Source organism: Cottoperca gobio, chromosome 16, assembly GCF_900634415.1.
Source record: "Cottoperca gobio chromosome 16, fCotGob3.1, whole genome shotgun sequence".
Lineage (NCBI taxonomy): Eukaryota > Metazoa > Chordata > Actinopteri > Perciformes > Bovichtidae > Cottoperca > Cottoperca gobio.
This window is the reverse complement of record NC_041370.1, coordinates 14117817-14132418: the sequence shown is the minus strand read 5'-3', so window position 1 is coordinate 14132418 and position 14602 is coordinate 14117817. Positions and strand designations below refer to the sequence as shown.

Genomic DNA, 14602 nt, shown 5'->3' with positions numbered 1-14602 from the left:
GAAGCATGACAGGAATTAAATGAAATGCAAGAAGCAGGAAAGTCTACTCTGGAAATTAGAGCCCCATTAACACATGAGTGTTATCATGCATCACTGTTATTTGATCAGACAGTGAGAGCAGGTCAGTTCGCTACAGCTTCGTTCATTCTTGCATATTGAGGTATGCATGTGCGGTATGTAACGAGCAGGCAGTCAGAAAGGAACACGGGGTGACAGGGCATTTTGTTCCTCTTGCTGACCCCCTGAGCAAAGATACAAAACGCTGCATTCTTTCCACAGATCCTTAGGATAACACAGGCTGTGGTGCCTTTGAATAGCAGGTAAACTTATTATTACTAATGTGAGCCTTGAATTCCTCGACCATTCATCCGTCTCAGGCCTCCTTTTGAACTCAGAAATGTGTTTTCTTGTCACATAATTGAATCACACACGCTGCCTACAAAGGATTTATTTTCCCTTAAATTTTTATTTTGTTTTTACGGTAATGACAGTACAGTACACAGTGTGCCTTCCTAAATAAAACAGAGAAGGCAATACTTTAGAAAATAAGACAAAAATATAATAGGGGTTACTTTAAATTTAGATTTACCTTCATATTCAAAACCTTTGACGGTAAGATTTTAAGAACGATACAGGCTTGATTAAAATTATTTGATTTACACTTTTGCACACAATAATCCTTAATACAGAAATATAAAATTCAGTATTCTGCATAATTTTCTTCCAACATGTATCCCCAAAGTCACTCATAACAAAAGTAAGATTTTCGAAATTGTAAAATGAAAAAATAAATGCATTTTACAAACATGTAAAAACATGTAGGCCTATGCCAGAAATTTCTGAACATGAATGTACAGTATGCATGTTACATCCTTCTATGTCAGTGCTGGCCTGTCTGTACACAGACAGACAGACAGACAGCCGCTCTGACGGCCAGAGTCAAACATGACCACAGGCACAGCGCTCTCTTATCTCATCACGATAGTAGCTCCTCTCACTACTGATCCTCCACATCTGTTTCCCTGACGTGTTTGCAGAAGTCTGTCACGTTTTCCACCCTTTATTCCCGGGTACAAACAGACATCTTTGTGGCTCTTCGGGCCTTCCTGCATTGGACACCATCTTTCAGCAGCCCTTTGTTATTCTATCAAAGGAGTTTCATTTGTTCAGGTGCTCGCTGCTCTCTTTCTCTCACTCGCGCTGCCTCAGCTGGCACATTTTTTAGCGAGTGTTCTGCCACTGAGGGGACTCATCTCTGTCTGAACCAGCTGAATCCTGAGCTCTCTTGGACCTGCTGGCTGCAGCTCTGAGGGACAAAAGGTCAGTCACATAATCAAACATATGATCAAAATGTAAGTGAAGTTTCTTCCTAGGTAATCTTGTCATACAAAACTCACCTGAGGATTCTGAGTATGTTGATATGAGGTCTCTTTACAGATCTCTTTAGGGACGTAATATCAGGACTGCACACAAGGGAAAAGCATAGTTACCAAACATGACCAGTACTTTTGAAATGCACACTCACACTGACACTGCAGTTTGCCACATTAAATGTTTTATTGATATTGTTGCAGTTAAAGAACACCCTGATTAAATAGAAGCATCCAACTACATTTATTTTCTACACTTTCAGTGAGCTAAAAAAATCTTTACAGGCTCACTAAATGTTTTATGTCACAAGAAAACAGTGAACCACATAATTTCTGAAAAGGTTTAAAGGTTAAACATGTCACAGTTTAAACGCAATTTCTCACTCGCCTCTCTCAGCTGTTTCTAACGGTTCACATTATTTGTTTGGGGTTTCTAGGAAACGTGTGTTCAAGTTTTTTATTGCTTCCAAACTCCCACGCACTTCACTCCTTTGCCCCTCGAAGAAAGTCAAAAACAAGCTTTGTGAACTTTGATCACCAGCCTGAGATTATTCTATTTCCTGTATTGTTTTGAGGAGCACACCCTCCAACAAGCTCAACTTAGACAACACTGTAACAACTAATAGGCTAAAAATAGCAATGCAGTAAAATGAGATGTTCCATCACGATGCATCCCTCCTTGTGCAAAGGGCAATGATACATGACTGAGCAATTTATGTGTGAGGCCTTCAACTGTTTGAGATGCTCAAGCCTGACTCACCTGCGATGGCAGAAGTTGCTGCAGGTTTGATTATCAGGGCCGGCACAGGTGCAGCGGCCAGTAGACCTTTTGCGTCGGGACAGAGCGCTGCCCAAACCATAAACTGTTGTCTTGCTGCAAAGAGAAAGAGACATGATATAACATTCAGCAGACTTTGCTTTTTGATACTTCATGCACCACTGCCCATTTCATTATACAACGATGTTCATAGCGCCTGTTTACTTTGGGCTCGAACAAACTTGTTTGTGTCCCTGTGTGTGCGTCCTCTCATGCTCACCTGGGCGTGTTGACCCAGATGATATCCAGGTGGCAGAAGTAGTGGCACTCGGAGTCCAGCAGGCTGCTGCAGGCGCAGCGCTTGGTCCTCACTCTCTGTGTTGGGACTCCGTCACCGGCCTCCACTTCCAGCTGCTTCATCACGGGAAGACCCAAACCTAGTGCGATATGAAGAGCCACTCAGTGACAGTGATCCAAACACAGCATCAGACCAACTGTCAGCAGCCTCTGCCTTTACTCTTTTTCCACTTTCACTGTTTCTCAAAACACAAAACAGATGTTACATTTGCAAATGAGAACAACTATTATTTCTTTCTGCAAAGCTCATCCCTCTTGATATTTAACAGTGAGTAAACAGACTTATTAACAGAATAGGAATGCATAAATGTATTTGCTTTTTTCATGCTAACATCAAAGACAGTCAAAAAAGTCAAAGTCAAAGTCAAAAACACTTCTATTCTACTTCTATTATTTACAATTTTAAAAAGCCTGCATTAAAGGAAAAATAGGCTCCTACTATTTGTACATGAGATATTACAGGAATCAAATACAAACTGTATGTCAACATTTAGCCAGAGTAAAACAAATTCCTTGAGATAAAAATGAGCAGCTTTTACGTGATGAATGGATCCTATTATGTTTCCTGGGCTTGTCAAAACATGCATGTGCACTAACGTACAGTGATGAACTGCTCTGCTTTATGCACAGTGTGACTGAGATTTAAGGCATAATGTGAGTCCCTGCTACACTGCTAGCAGAAACACAAAGCTATAGCAATATGTTTTTGACATCGTCTCTTCTACCGTACCTTAGACAGGTCTGACATTGACGTCATGAATATCCCACTAAAACAAGTATAACAAAGAAAATAGACTCACCATCTTCCATTGAAGCCCAAAGAGTGATGAGAAGAAGAACGTTGGCGTAAGTAGACATAGTTGATAGCAGAGATTATTATCCGTACAGCTGTGTTTCTAATGTGCTGCTGCTGTTTGTGTGCAGGTGTCTGAGCTCTGTCACTCTCTTATACCTCTCCTCTCCTCTCCCTCACATGATGTCACAATGAAAGCTCCACCCCAGGCTGCTTGCCAGCCACAGTGTACGACTCCATGGTTTTCAAACCTGGGACACATTCCAGGAATATCTGAAACTTTGTAGCCTCACTGTCACTGTCCCCCGCTATGTGACGGCACTTTGCCTTTGAATGAGGAATTGTCTCTTTGCTCTTTCAATACATGAGATTTGACGGAGAGGAAGATAAAGATGGGAGCAAGACATGGGGTCTTCTTAAGGGTTAAAGGGATTATCTAATACGCTGAAGTGGAGAGATGGAGGCTGGTGGATCCTGATGTGAATATGCTTTAAAAAGTGATGGATCCCAACAGTGATCACTTGGAACACACGTGGAGGCGATAAGAGGGGATATGCTGGGATGTAATGGAGACATTTTAAATTGGGTTTTTCCGAATCTAGTTTCTCTGTTGGATTTTTAAGAATATAACAACGGTTAATAATGATATCCAATCCCAAATATGTAAATCAAAGGAATATTTTTATTTTTAATATTTATCTAAATAAAATAAAATAAAACTAACAACATGTAGGAGACGATTGAATCTTTTCTGAAACAGTATCGACATTTTTTAACTGTCTGTTTTGAGCAATAATGTATGAATGAACCTTATAATGTTAAAACTGAGTGACATTTAAAAAATAATACATAATAATTTTTTTAAATGTTTTAAGTAAGTAATTCATAACCCATTGCCAAATATGGACTTAATACTGAAAGCAGTTATAATCTATATATTGTTTCATAATAACAATAAATCAAATGAGAACGTAAAAGTTAAAAGTTGTTATCACCTGAATCTGGTGATGTGGCCTGAAACTTTATTGTTTAGATTCACTCTCACCCTCCCTCTCTGGGAACCATCACCTTATCGTGATGGAGAGGTTTGTCTGTCCCTATGAACCTGAGAGCTGTGTTGTCTGGAGCCTAGAGCTCCTGGTAGGGTCTCCCAAGGCAAATTGGTCTCAGGCGATGGGCCAGACTAAGAATGGTTCAAAATTATAGAGAGGGAAAGGAAAGGAGAGATCCGGCTGAGCGCTGCTACGTTGGAGTTCACCCCGGTGGACGAGAGGGTCGCCTCCCTACACCTTCGGGTTATGGGGGGGAAAACTCTGACTGTTGTTTGTGCCTATGCCCCAAACCGCAGTTCGGAGTATTCAGCCTTCTTGGAGACCTTGAATGGAGTCCTGCAGGGTGCACCAGTAGGGGACTCCGTAGTCTTGCTGGGAGACTTCAACGCACACGTGGGAAACGATGGAGACACCTGTAGAGGCGTGATTGGGAGGAACGGGCTCCCTGATCTAAACCCGAACAGTCGTTTGGTACCGAAGGACTAGAAGGGCGGCAGCCTCTGCCGTGTCAGAGACAAAGTAACGGGTGTGGGAGAAGTTCGGAGAAGCTATGGAGAAGGACTTTCGGTCGGCACCAAGGTGCTTCTGGAAAACCATCCGGCACCTCAGGAGGGGGAAGCGGGGAACCATCCAAGCTGTGTACAGCAAGGGTGGGACCCTGCTGACTTTGACTGAGAAGGTTATCGGGCGGTGGAAGGAGCACTTTGAGGAACTCCTGAATCCGACTAACACACCCTCTATGGTAAAGGCAGAGCTGGATCATCGTCAATTTCCCTGATGGAAGTCACTGAGGTAGTCAAATAACTCCACAGTGGCAAAGCCACAGGGGTTGATGAGATCCGTCCAGAAATGCTGAAGGCTTTGGGTGTTGTGGGACTGTCTTGGTTGACACGTCTCGTCAACATTGCGTGGAAATCTGGGACAGTGCCTAGGGGGTGGCAGACCGGGGTGTTTAAAAAGGGGGATCAGAGAGTGTGTGCCAACTACAGGGGTATCACACTTCTCAGCCTCCCTGGTAAAGTCTACTCCAAGGTGCTGGAAAGGAGTCGAACCTCTGATTGAAGAGGAACAATGCGGATTCCGTCCTGGTCATGGAACAATGGACCAACTCTTCACTCTCGCAAGGATCCTGGAGGGAGCCTGGGAGTACGCCCATCCGGTCTACATGTGTTTTGTGGATCTGGAGAAAGCGTATGACCGGGTCCCCCGGGTGATACTGTTGGAGGTGCTGCGGGAGTATGGGGTGAGGGGGTCACTTCTGAGGGCCATCCCTGTACGCCCAAAGCGAGAGTTGTGTCCAGATACTCGGCAGTAAGTCGGACTCGTTTCCAGTGAATGTTGGCCTCCGCCAGGGCTGCTGCTTTATCACCAATCCTGTTCGTGATTTTCATAGACAGGATATCGAGGCGTAGTCGTGGAGGAGAGGGGTTGCAGTTCGGTGGCCTGAGAATCTCATCGCTGCTCTTTGCAGATGATGTGGTCCTTATGGCATCATCGGTCTTTCATTTCATTTTCTGGAATTCCCAGGCCAGTGAGGAGATATAATCTCCTCCTCACTGCCTGGGAACGCCTCGGGATCCCCCAGTCGGAGCTGGAGGACGTGGCCCGGAGAAGGGAAGATTGGGGTTCCTTATTGAAGCTGCTGCCCCCGCGACCGGACCCCGACAAAGCGGTAGACGATGGGTGGATGGACTCTCACCCTCTCATAGGGTCTCTAAAATCTCTAAAAACACACTGTACTCTGCTCAGCACACACGTATTTCAGATATGTGAGCTAATCCGAGGGGAGGCTCAGCTCGTCGCTGCCTCAGCTCGCAGCTCTCCTGTATCTGACCAGAAAATACGCAAATTCAGCGATTGTGACTATAAAAATGATCAAAATGATTGGAATCATACAGAAAATGCATGTATAGCACAGACCAGTGGACAAATATACATTTTTATTTTATTTTATTGTTATTTGTTTTTTTACTTTTCATGATAATAGGGGAGGCTCTGCCTCCCCTGCCTCCCCTGCCTCCCCTGACCGCACGCCCCTGCCTAGTCGTGTCCCACCCACACGGTGCACAGTGTTCAGGTCAGCCATGCCAGAGTCACGCAGATAGCCAAATCGCAACTCATGTAAATACACATTCAGATTAGTGGCCTGAATATAATTTTTTACTTTTCGTCGTTTACCAAAAGAGGACAGATGTCACTTTTCTGATCGGGAATTGGACTAATAAATATGAAATTTGCAGTAAAAAACAGTTGCCACTTGTAAGCTTCATTATGTTTTTGTCCATTGGAGACACATGAGCAGGCAGTGTTTTTGGGAAAGACATGGATTGAAAGATGGATGTGACTAAATGTGTCAGTTTTGTTTGTTCAGTGCTAGGGCAGATAAAAATAAACGTGTTCCTATTCACTTGTTATAAACCCTTCAATGGATAGAGTTTACTTAAAGGGCATTATAATCCCTTTCGGAGAAACCTGACACCTGAACATATAGAACACAGAAGAGAGCAGACTGTACTTTTCCTCTGTGCAGAGGGCAAGTCCAGTGCACAAAAACAAACGTGTTGCAAAACAGAGAAGAGGGCAAATAAAAAAAAGAGAGGGTCAAATTAGAATATTAAAAAGAAGTAAAAAAAAGTAGCAGATGAAGGACAGTCATTCAAATGCTTTACAATACTAGCGTGAACACAGAGGTTTCCTCCTCTCCAATAGCCTAGTGGTTTGGTCGTACGCCTTCCAAACCAGAAGGTCGTGAGTTCAATACCAGGGCTGCCACCCCTGAGCAAGGTACTTAATCCTGAGTTGCTCCAGGGAGACTGTCCCTGTAGTTGGTTCACTGTAAATTGCTCTGGATAAGCGTGTCTGCTAAATGACCTGTAAAGTAAAAAAACAAACGGACCCAGTTATTAAAGGCAGTAAAAACACCAAACGTATCAGCATCAGTGTTTCTCAGATGCCGTTAACGTTTGCTCAGCTTGTTTCTCTGATAATTTAAGATCCAGATGTCCGATGACTAAAATCATTCCTGCGTTTAAAATACATAGTTAAAAACAACAAGATCTAAAAGGTGCATTGTAAAAATTTTGCGAAAAAGTCAAGTTAAATACAGCTTCTGGCAGACAATCACTATGCTGACGCACGCTGAAAGGGGATATGACTGGCGACCAAATTAGACTGAACCTTCCTGAATTAAGGATTTTTCTATGTTTGAAAAAATGTGGAAACATTTGGGATTATGTAAGTACACAGTTCAACAAATTGCTGTGTACTGTATTTAGTTTTATGGACATTTTAAATGTTAAAGTCACCTCTCAGTCTAGAGTTAGCTATTGAGCCATGCTGATATTCTATTGTCTAATACATACAGACATCCGGTGTGGAGGCGGACAACATTGTCCTCTCAAGTAAATATTTGTGGATTGTGTCACATGGCAATGAGATTGCCACACTGTGTATATTTTTCAACACATTCTTGCCCCCACCAGAGGTGATACGTTGAGTTCACTCAGGAGCACAGATGTGCCCCTCTCAACAGCCATCACATCACATTAGGCAGTCCTGTCTCTGAAAAATAGATAGCAAGGTTGAAGTGAGAGTCAAAAATAGTCTCTTTTAATTCAGCCACACCCCAATGTGTCCTCGAAGCAGGTGTTTATTTTTAATTAGCAATCTTACCTCCTCAGTTCACTCCTTAAAATATAACCCTCCTCTTAACTGCTCTTACTCTGTGTTGTCAGCATGTACAGGACTTTGAAAGAGGAAGAATGATTGTTCACTTCAAACTATTTTTGATTTAAGTGTCTAAAAATACAAGCTCCTCCCTGTTGCCTGTTTTCTAACATGTTTCTATGGAATGTCAAGTCACAGCAGCAATCATCTTTTGGCTTCTTGTCAACACACTCGCTGGCTGTGCCCGAGCCAGTTTCACATAATCCACGTCTCGCTGTGCTGATAAACATTGTTGTGCAAAGCACCAGTGAGAGTGAACGGAAAACACTGCAGGGATGGGAATGATACATTTATGTGAATATTGTTTTATATTCCTAGCTGCATGTGGACCGACTGGAATGCTTAAAATAGTTACGAAAATGATATGATCTAACATTAGAGGGTTTAATCTTTAGCCTTTGGACGTGATAACTGCATCAATATAATAAAAATGGGCGTTTTCAGGATACAGAGGATGGATTCACATTTTACCCAGTTCATGAGGGGAATTACTTATGAAAGGTGTGTGTGCCCTCGTGACCCTAAAACCAAGACGACCAGAATGTCAAACAACACCAGTGTTTCTATAATCACATTGAAGAGCATCTGATTTTTCAAACATTTCAGCTGCATGGAGGAGAAAGATATTTTGACGCATGTGTTGGGGATTTAGTAATATATCTAGTGCTACTATTATAGACATACAGCTGCCTGGTTGCTCCAACAAGACAGACAAGCTTAGTAGTTTAATTATGACAGTCTAAGTTTATATTTCTAAAGTTTTCAGTAAATATTCAACCCTACAACCCCACATACTGAGAGGTGACACATTTAAAGAAAAAGTAATACCTAATTAGATGAGGGGAAAAGCATTAAAAGCAGATGCTTCCATCCGGGGCACAAGAGGTCAGAGAATTGTTGGATGAGTATGGATAAAAGGATGTAAATCATATACTATGGCTGGAACAGTCACTAAATCTCATCCCTAGTGGGAGAATTTTGACTCCCCACCACCATCATCAAAACATCAAAGCTCTGGAACTCCATCCCTCCACACATCCGACAGTCCGAAACTGTTACAACATTCAAGTCTCAACTCAAAACTCACCTGTTCAAACTGGCCTACTATCTGTAGTATCAATCATCCTGTATCCTCCTCCCCTCCCCCCCTTTTCTCTGTATTGCTTTCTTCCTGTGTCTCAACCATATCTCTGGTTTTGTTTGTTTGCTCTCCCTTCCAATGTCCTGCTGTTTTTATCTCTTGTATTTTGTAAGGTGTCCTTGGGTGTCTTGAAAGGCGCCTCCAAATAAAATGTATTATAGTTATTATTATTATTATTAATAAATATCTGCAACAACCTCTGGAGCAGAGTTAAATTGAAGGATTTATGCCATTGAAACGTTTCTGGCAACTTGCGGTGGGCCAATGGCTCACTGACAATCTAAAGCTGTTTTAGTCATCCACCTCTAGTCTACATCTTTGTCCCAATATAATTTTTGTTATCTATCCACAGAGATTTGCAAGTACTGAGAGGCAAGTGAGAAAACAAACTCTGGTTTTGACAAGATAATTCTTCTAAGGTTTTTAAAATCTGTGAACAGGTGTAAACATGTTTTGGCGGGTGAATAATCTTTTTGTCCCCTTGTGCCTCTAGAGGCGACAGTGAGTCGATGTAGCGCCAGTCTGCCCTCAGTACAGAGAGAGAAGTATAGCTACCTGACTCGCTTGCAAATATGTTCTGTGTCTGTTTTATTGTTTGTTTACTGGATTATATTCAAAGTGGCAGAAACGAGAAAACCACGTTACTTCGTCCTCTCAGCTGCCAGGAGGTTGTTTCTCTGAGTGTAAAGCTGTCGGCAGCCCTTCAGTTAGGAGTTAGCTTGAGTTCATTTACAGCACCGGGGAACTGCAAACTCCCTGTTGCTGCCGTTACACAGGTGCAGCAGATTGTAAGGGCCCAAATTAGAGGTGAAATACTGCCCCCTATTTATTTGGAGCAACTGGCTTGGAATTACACATCAAACCTTTAAGTCATGAACACAGGAGAGAAAACAATCGATCAGACTTAGAAAATTCATCACCAGAATTCTTTCTTCTCACTTGCCTCTCAGGGATTCCGTAGATTTTGGCAAGCACATGATATTTTAAATGAACATTTGCTTGTGTTTGAGAAGAACAAAAAAGGAAAACACAACTTTCCTAAAAGGAGAACACATAAATAAAAAGGGTGAGCTCACCACATGAGGGCTGCAAAGGACAACCAAACATATTACAAACCACCACCAAAGTAGAAGCTAAGACCACAACATACTGCCAAACTCATGACAAAGTACCACATGCAACCACATGCAACCACTAGCTGCACAAAGTAACACACAAAGTTCTACCTAGTAGTACAAGTACTATAAATAAATGTGTATGCTTTGTCAACTGTCTTCAGCCTCAGAAACACCTTCTTGAGTTCTTACAAAAGCAGATAAGTTTATGATGTGGTTTTGATGTTTTCTTTGTCCAACAAACTCTTGTGGAAAACTATTCTAATGTGGTTGATAACACGTTGAAATCACACGTACAAAGCGATTTTTCTTAAACCTCCCACACTGTAAGAAAAACAATTATGGTATTAACTCTATTAGAGAAAAAGCATGATATTGAAATAGAAGAAAGGCAAAACCTTGAAGCAGTCTGGTGCATTTTTTATTTCTTCAATGACTAGAAATGTAGCTGTGTGTGAAATCTGCAGGGCACTTAATCCTCCTGTACCAGCCAAATGCAATCCCCCATCTTTGTCACCGATTCAAGTCACATGAACATCATGGAAAAGACACACAGATGTAACAAAAAACATCCTCTTTCCAATAGAAAAAAAGTTTAAAAAAAACAACAACCTTGAAACAATAATCATTGTCATCAAATAACAATAAATAAGAAACGCTCTTCCCTGTACAGAGATATATTCTAATCTAAAATCCTTTGTAATAAAAAATAGAACTTCAGTGCATTTCCTTTGACACGCTTTTGCTGCTCCTTCAATACCACCACGATGCGACTCTGTTACCCTGGCATTAAAGCAATGGCCTTTAGAACAGAAACAATCAAAAACACCAAATATTAACCCTCCTGAACAACACAAAAAAAGCGGATATAAAATTTTACAGCCTTCTCTTTGTCTATCTGTACTGTACATCTCGAAACACAAACCTGGACAGAAAAGGCACGATTACCTACAATTTGAGTAATACTGGACAAAATTTGGACAAACAAAAAATGGAATTATTTTTGATTAAAGATTTTGGTCATTTACAAATGTATTTATATTCCTTTTACATATATTTAAACAGACGTTAAGATTACCAGTATCAATAGAGATACAGGAGGATATATATATATATATATATATATATATATATATATATATATACACATATATATATATATATATATATATATACATATACATATATATATACATATACATATATATACATATATATACATATACATATATATATATATATATACACATATACATATACATATATATACATATACATATACATATATATATATACATATACATATACATATACATATACATATATATATATATATATATATATATATATATATATATATATATATAGACATTATTTTCACAAAGTAAAAGTGCATTTTTATAACAAACCTGAATATTGCCAAAGAACAAACATTTAAGTTAACAATAGTATTGAAAACTGTATAAAAATGAAGCAATAAAAAAACAAGAAAAGTGTAGCAACCAATAAAGCAAAATAGGATGCATGATGCATCCAGGTGTAGACACTGTTAAGTGTCTGTTCTGGCTGAGTCCCCTTTAGCTCCCACCTCCACCTGATCACCACCAGACGGTGGCTCCTCCCCTTCCGGCTGCTGTCCAATGACATGCAAGGTTAGGGGGGCTACTAGACTGAGGGGTACTCTTGAACTGTCTCTGACGCAGTGTTTGGTGGTCTCAGTAGCAGGCCTGCGAGTCTGTGCGGAGCTATGCGAGCTGCCATATTGCTTTGAGTCTGTGGTCTCCAACTCCGGTTTGGAACATGTTAGTGCTGTGCTGAGAAAGCATCGCCCTGACTGGCTGGTTGCTGCTGCCTGATGCTCTGACCACTGCACGTCTCCAGGAGTCCTAAACCCTTGAGTTCTGGGGGTCCCGCCCCAATATGATTCAAATCTAGCCAATGACGGCCCCTCTATGGGGGGGGACGTTGGGGATGAGGGGGTGGTAGGGTGGGACCGAGGTCTGGCCTGTACCATCTGGATCCCTCCAATGGGAATCATGAGATAGGGGAGCTTGGCTTGTTGGGAGTGCATGGGAAGGTGGCTGAAGATGTTGTCTGCTGTTTGGTGTCCAGGATAACCCTCACAGGTGGAAAGACGGAAAGCAGGTGGAAACAAGCTGGATTGGGGCAATGTTGACCCCTCTGCTGCTGCTGTACCTCTTTTCACCTGTAGAGGGAGCAAAGACATTACATTTCATGCTCTGTCTGTACACAGGTTACTGTACACTGAGAGGAAGGTGCAGAGGAAATACATTGTGGCTGCTTAGTTTGAATGTATAAGCACAGATCTGTGCAGACTAATACAAAATAAAAAAGACTCACCGCTTTGACATGACTACCTTTTGTACCAGGGCTCTCCCACGGCAGGTATCCAGGGCTCCTGTGCTGTAACCCGAGCGGCGAGGGAGGGGTCCGAGCTTGTGACGACCGGTAGCAGCTTGGCGAAATGGGACGAAGAGGAGAAATGGGACAGATGGGAGATGGTCCTCTCTCAGGGGAGGGTGAGATGTGTCGGCTGGGCGAGGACAGCTCTAGACGGGGGGAGAGATTGCTGCTGGAGGAACAGCTCTCAAGGCTGGGGGAGAAGGTTCTCGGCGATGCCTTCCAGCCCCGCCGGGAGAACAGCGCTCTCCTGCTGCCTGGAGATGCGGCTCGTCTGTTGGGCCAAACTGCCCTCTGGGAGGGCTCCTGACCCGGGGTGGGACTGGGGCTCGGGTGCTCGGGGTCAGGAGTGCCCTGCTGCGAGCGCCTACTGCAGCTGGAACGCCCTCCTGTCGATGGGTGTGTGTCTGACGAGCAGGAGGAGGGCTGATCGTCGTGGGACTCCTCTTCCTCATCGTCATCGTCGTCGTCATCGTCTTCAGACTCTTCCACGTCAGAAAACTGATGTTCGTCCTGGTCCTCTGAGCCACACACACGCTCGTCACTTCCTGCTGTTTGTGCAGACACAGAAAAAAACATACAACAAATGGTATCCCTTTACATCCATGTTGTACATTTTAAAACTCCTGTACTGAATGTACAAAGTCGTGACTAAAAATCCTCTCACAAAGAGACACGAAAAACACATTAACAGAACAATTTTCAGGAACAAGCTTATAGGGTTAGGACAGCGTGCTGTATGTTTCCCACAAACCTCACCCACCACCCATCAAACCCATGCTATAAATAGAATACGAAGAGGATGAAAAGACCGGAATCTAATTAAATAGCACCATGCCTCTATTCACAAACTATCTCAACAGCCTTGTGAATGGAACGGCGGATTAAATGGCACGTCCTTGGCTGTGATGAGTGTAGTCTGTCAGCAAGAAAGAGATGGCGGGGGGGAGGGGGGACGGGGGAGCAGAGGAAGGTTAGGGAGGAGATCGTGAGGTGGATGGCTTTGAGGCAGATGTAAGTGTTGGAACGCGTATTGCCATATGCCAGCTACACATCCTTGAGAAAAAGATGTACTCGCTAGACTGCCGCAACCACATCAGGAGACTGTGGAATGCTCTGTATTCTTCATTCATTCATCTTCTACATTTTCATATTTCTTATGCAAGGCCAAAGGGAGGAGAGTAGAACATGGTGTTGCATAAGCTGTCAGTGCTGAGCAGCTACAATTCTTCAGAGGCAGAAGTTCATCCAGCTGTGTACTAATATTTCTCTACAGCGGATAGGACATATGTGAGATGCCTCCCCATCCCCTCTTAAGTACCTGTTTCCTCGCTCTCTGGCTCGTCCAGTGATGACTCAGATACTCCCATTGCCTGGCATTTTTTCCCATGAGCCTTTGACTTCATGTGTTTAGTAAGGTTCCCTAGGAAGGAACAAGAAAAGCACATTAACACAGGGCAAGGAAAATTAGGACATTGCAACAACAGAGGCAAAATAAAGTAGATTATGGAAATAATAATAATAATAATAATAATAATAATAATAATAATAATAATAATAAGCTTTATTTGTATAGCACCTTTCATACAAGAATTGCAGCCCAAAGTGCTTCACAGCAAAAACATAACAATTAGTACAAGGACAGAATAAGAGCATTTACAGAACAATAATCAGTGTTGATGTAAATGAATCTGAAGTACCATTCTAAAAATAGCAGAATTAAAATAGTATAAAATAACATTGGAAATCATGCCTAGTTTCCGTATCTGTGCCGTACTTAACGACCCTACTGCCGGGAATATCACATTCATCACACCACTCTTACTCTTACTCTTACTAATAATGCTAATTATAGCAATACAAATCATGT

General features: G+C 42.2%; 2 protein-coding genes across 4 annotated transcripts in view; both read right to left on the bottom strand.

The window, feature by feature from the left end:
• Positions 1-462: 462 nt before the first annotated feature.
• LOC115021557 (endothelin-2) lies at positions 463-3555 on the bottom strand. The gene is made up of 5 exons (XM_029452071.1): positions 3285-3555; positions 2408-2564; positions 2131-2244; positions 1398-1463; positions 463-1306 (listed from the first exon to the last, which is right to left on the bottom strand). The coding sequence occupies exons 1-5, from the start codon at positions 3340-3342 to the stop codon at positions 1222-1224; spliced, it is 480 nt and encodes a 159-aa protein (XP_029307931.1). The 5' UTR covers positions 3343-3555; the 3' UTR covers positions 463-1221.
• An 8128-nt stretch (positions 3556-11683) lies between these two features.
• Positions 11684-14602, bottom strand: part of hivep3b (HIVEP zinc finger 3b) — a 38442-nt gene continuing 35523 nt past the window's right edge. For 2 of the 3 annotated variants that reach the window (XM_029450701.1, XM_029450700.1), the window contains 3 exons: positions 14054-14155; positions 12673-13283; positions 11684-12517 (listed from right to left, as the gene is read on the bottom strand). In XM_029450701.1, coding sequence (XP_029306561.1) covers positions 11861-12517; positions 12673-13283; positions 14054-14155 — 1370 coding nt within the window. In that variant the 3' untranslated portion in view covers positions 11684-11860. The remainder of the gene's footprint in view (positions 12518-12672; positions 13284-14053; positions 14156-14602) is intronic. The other variant, XM_029450702.1, reaches the window with a different exon arrangement.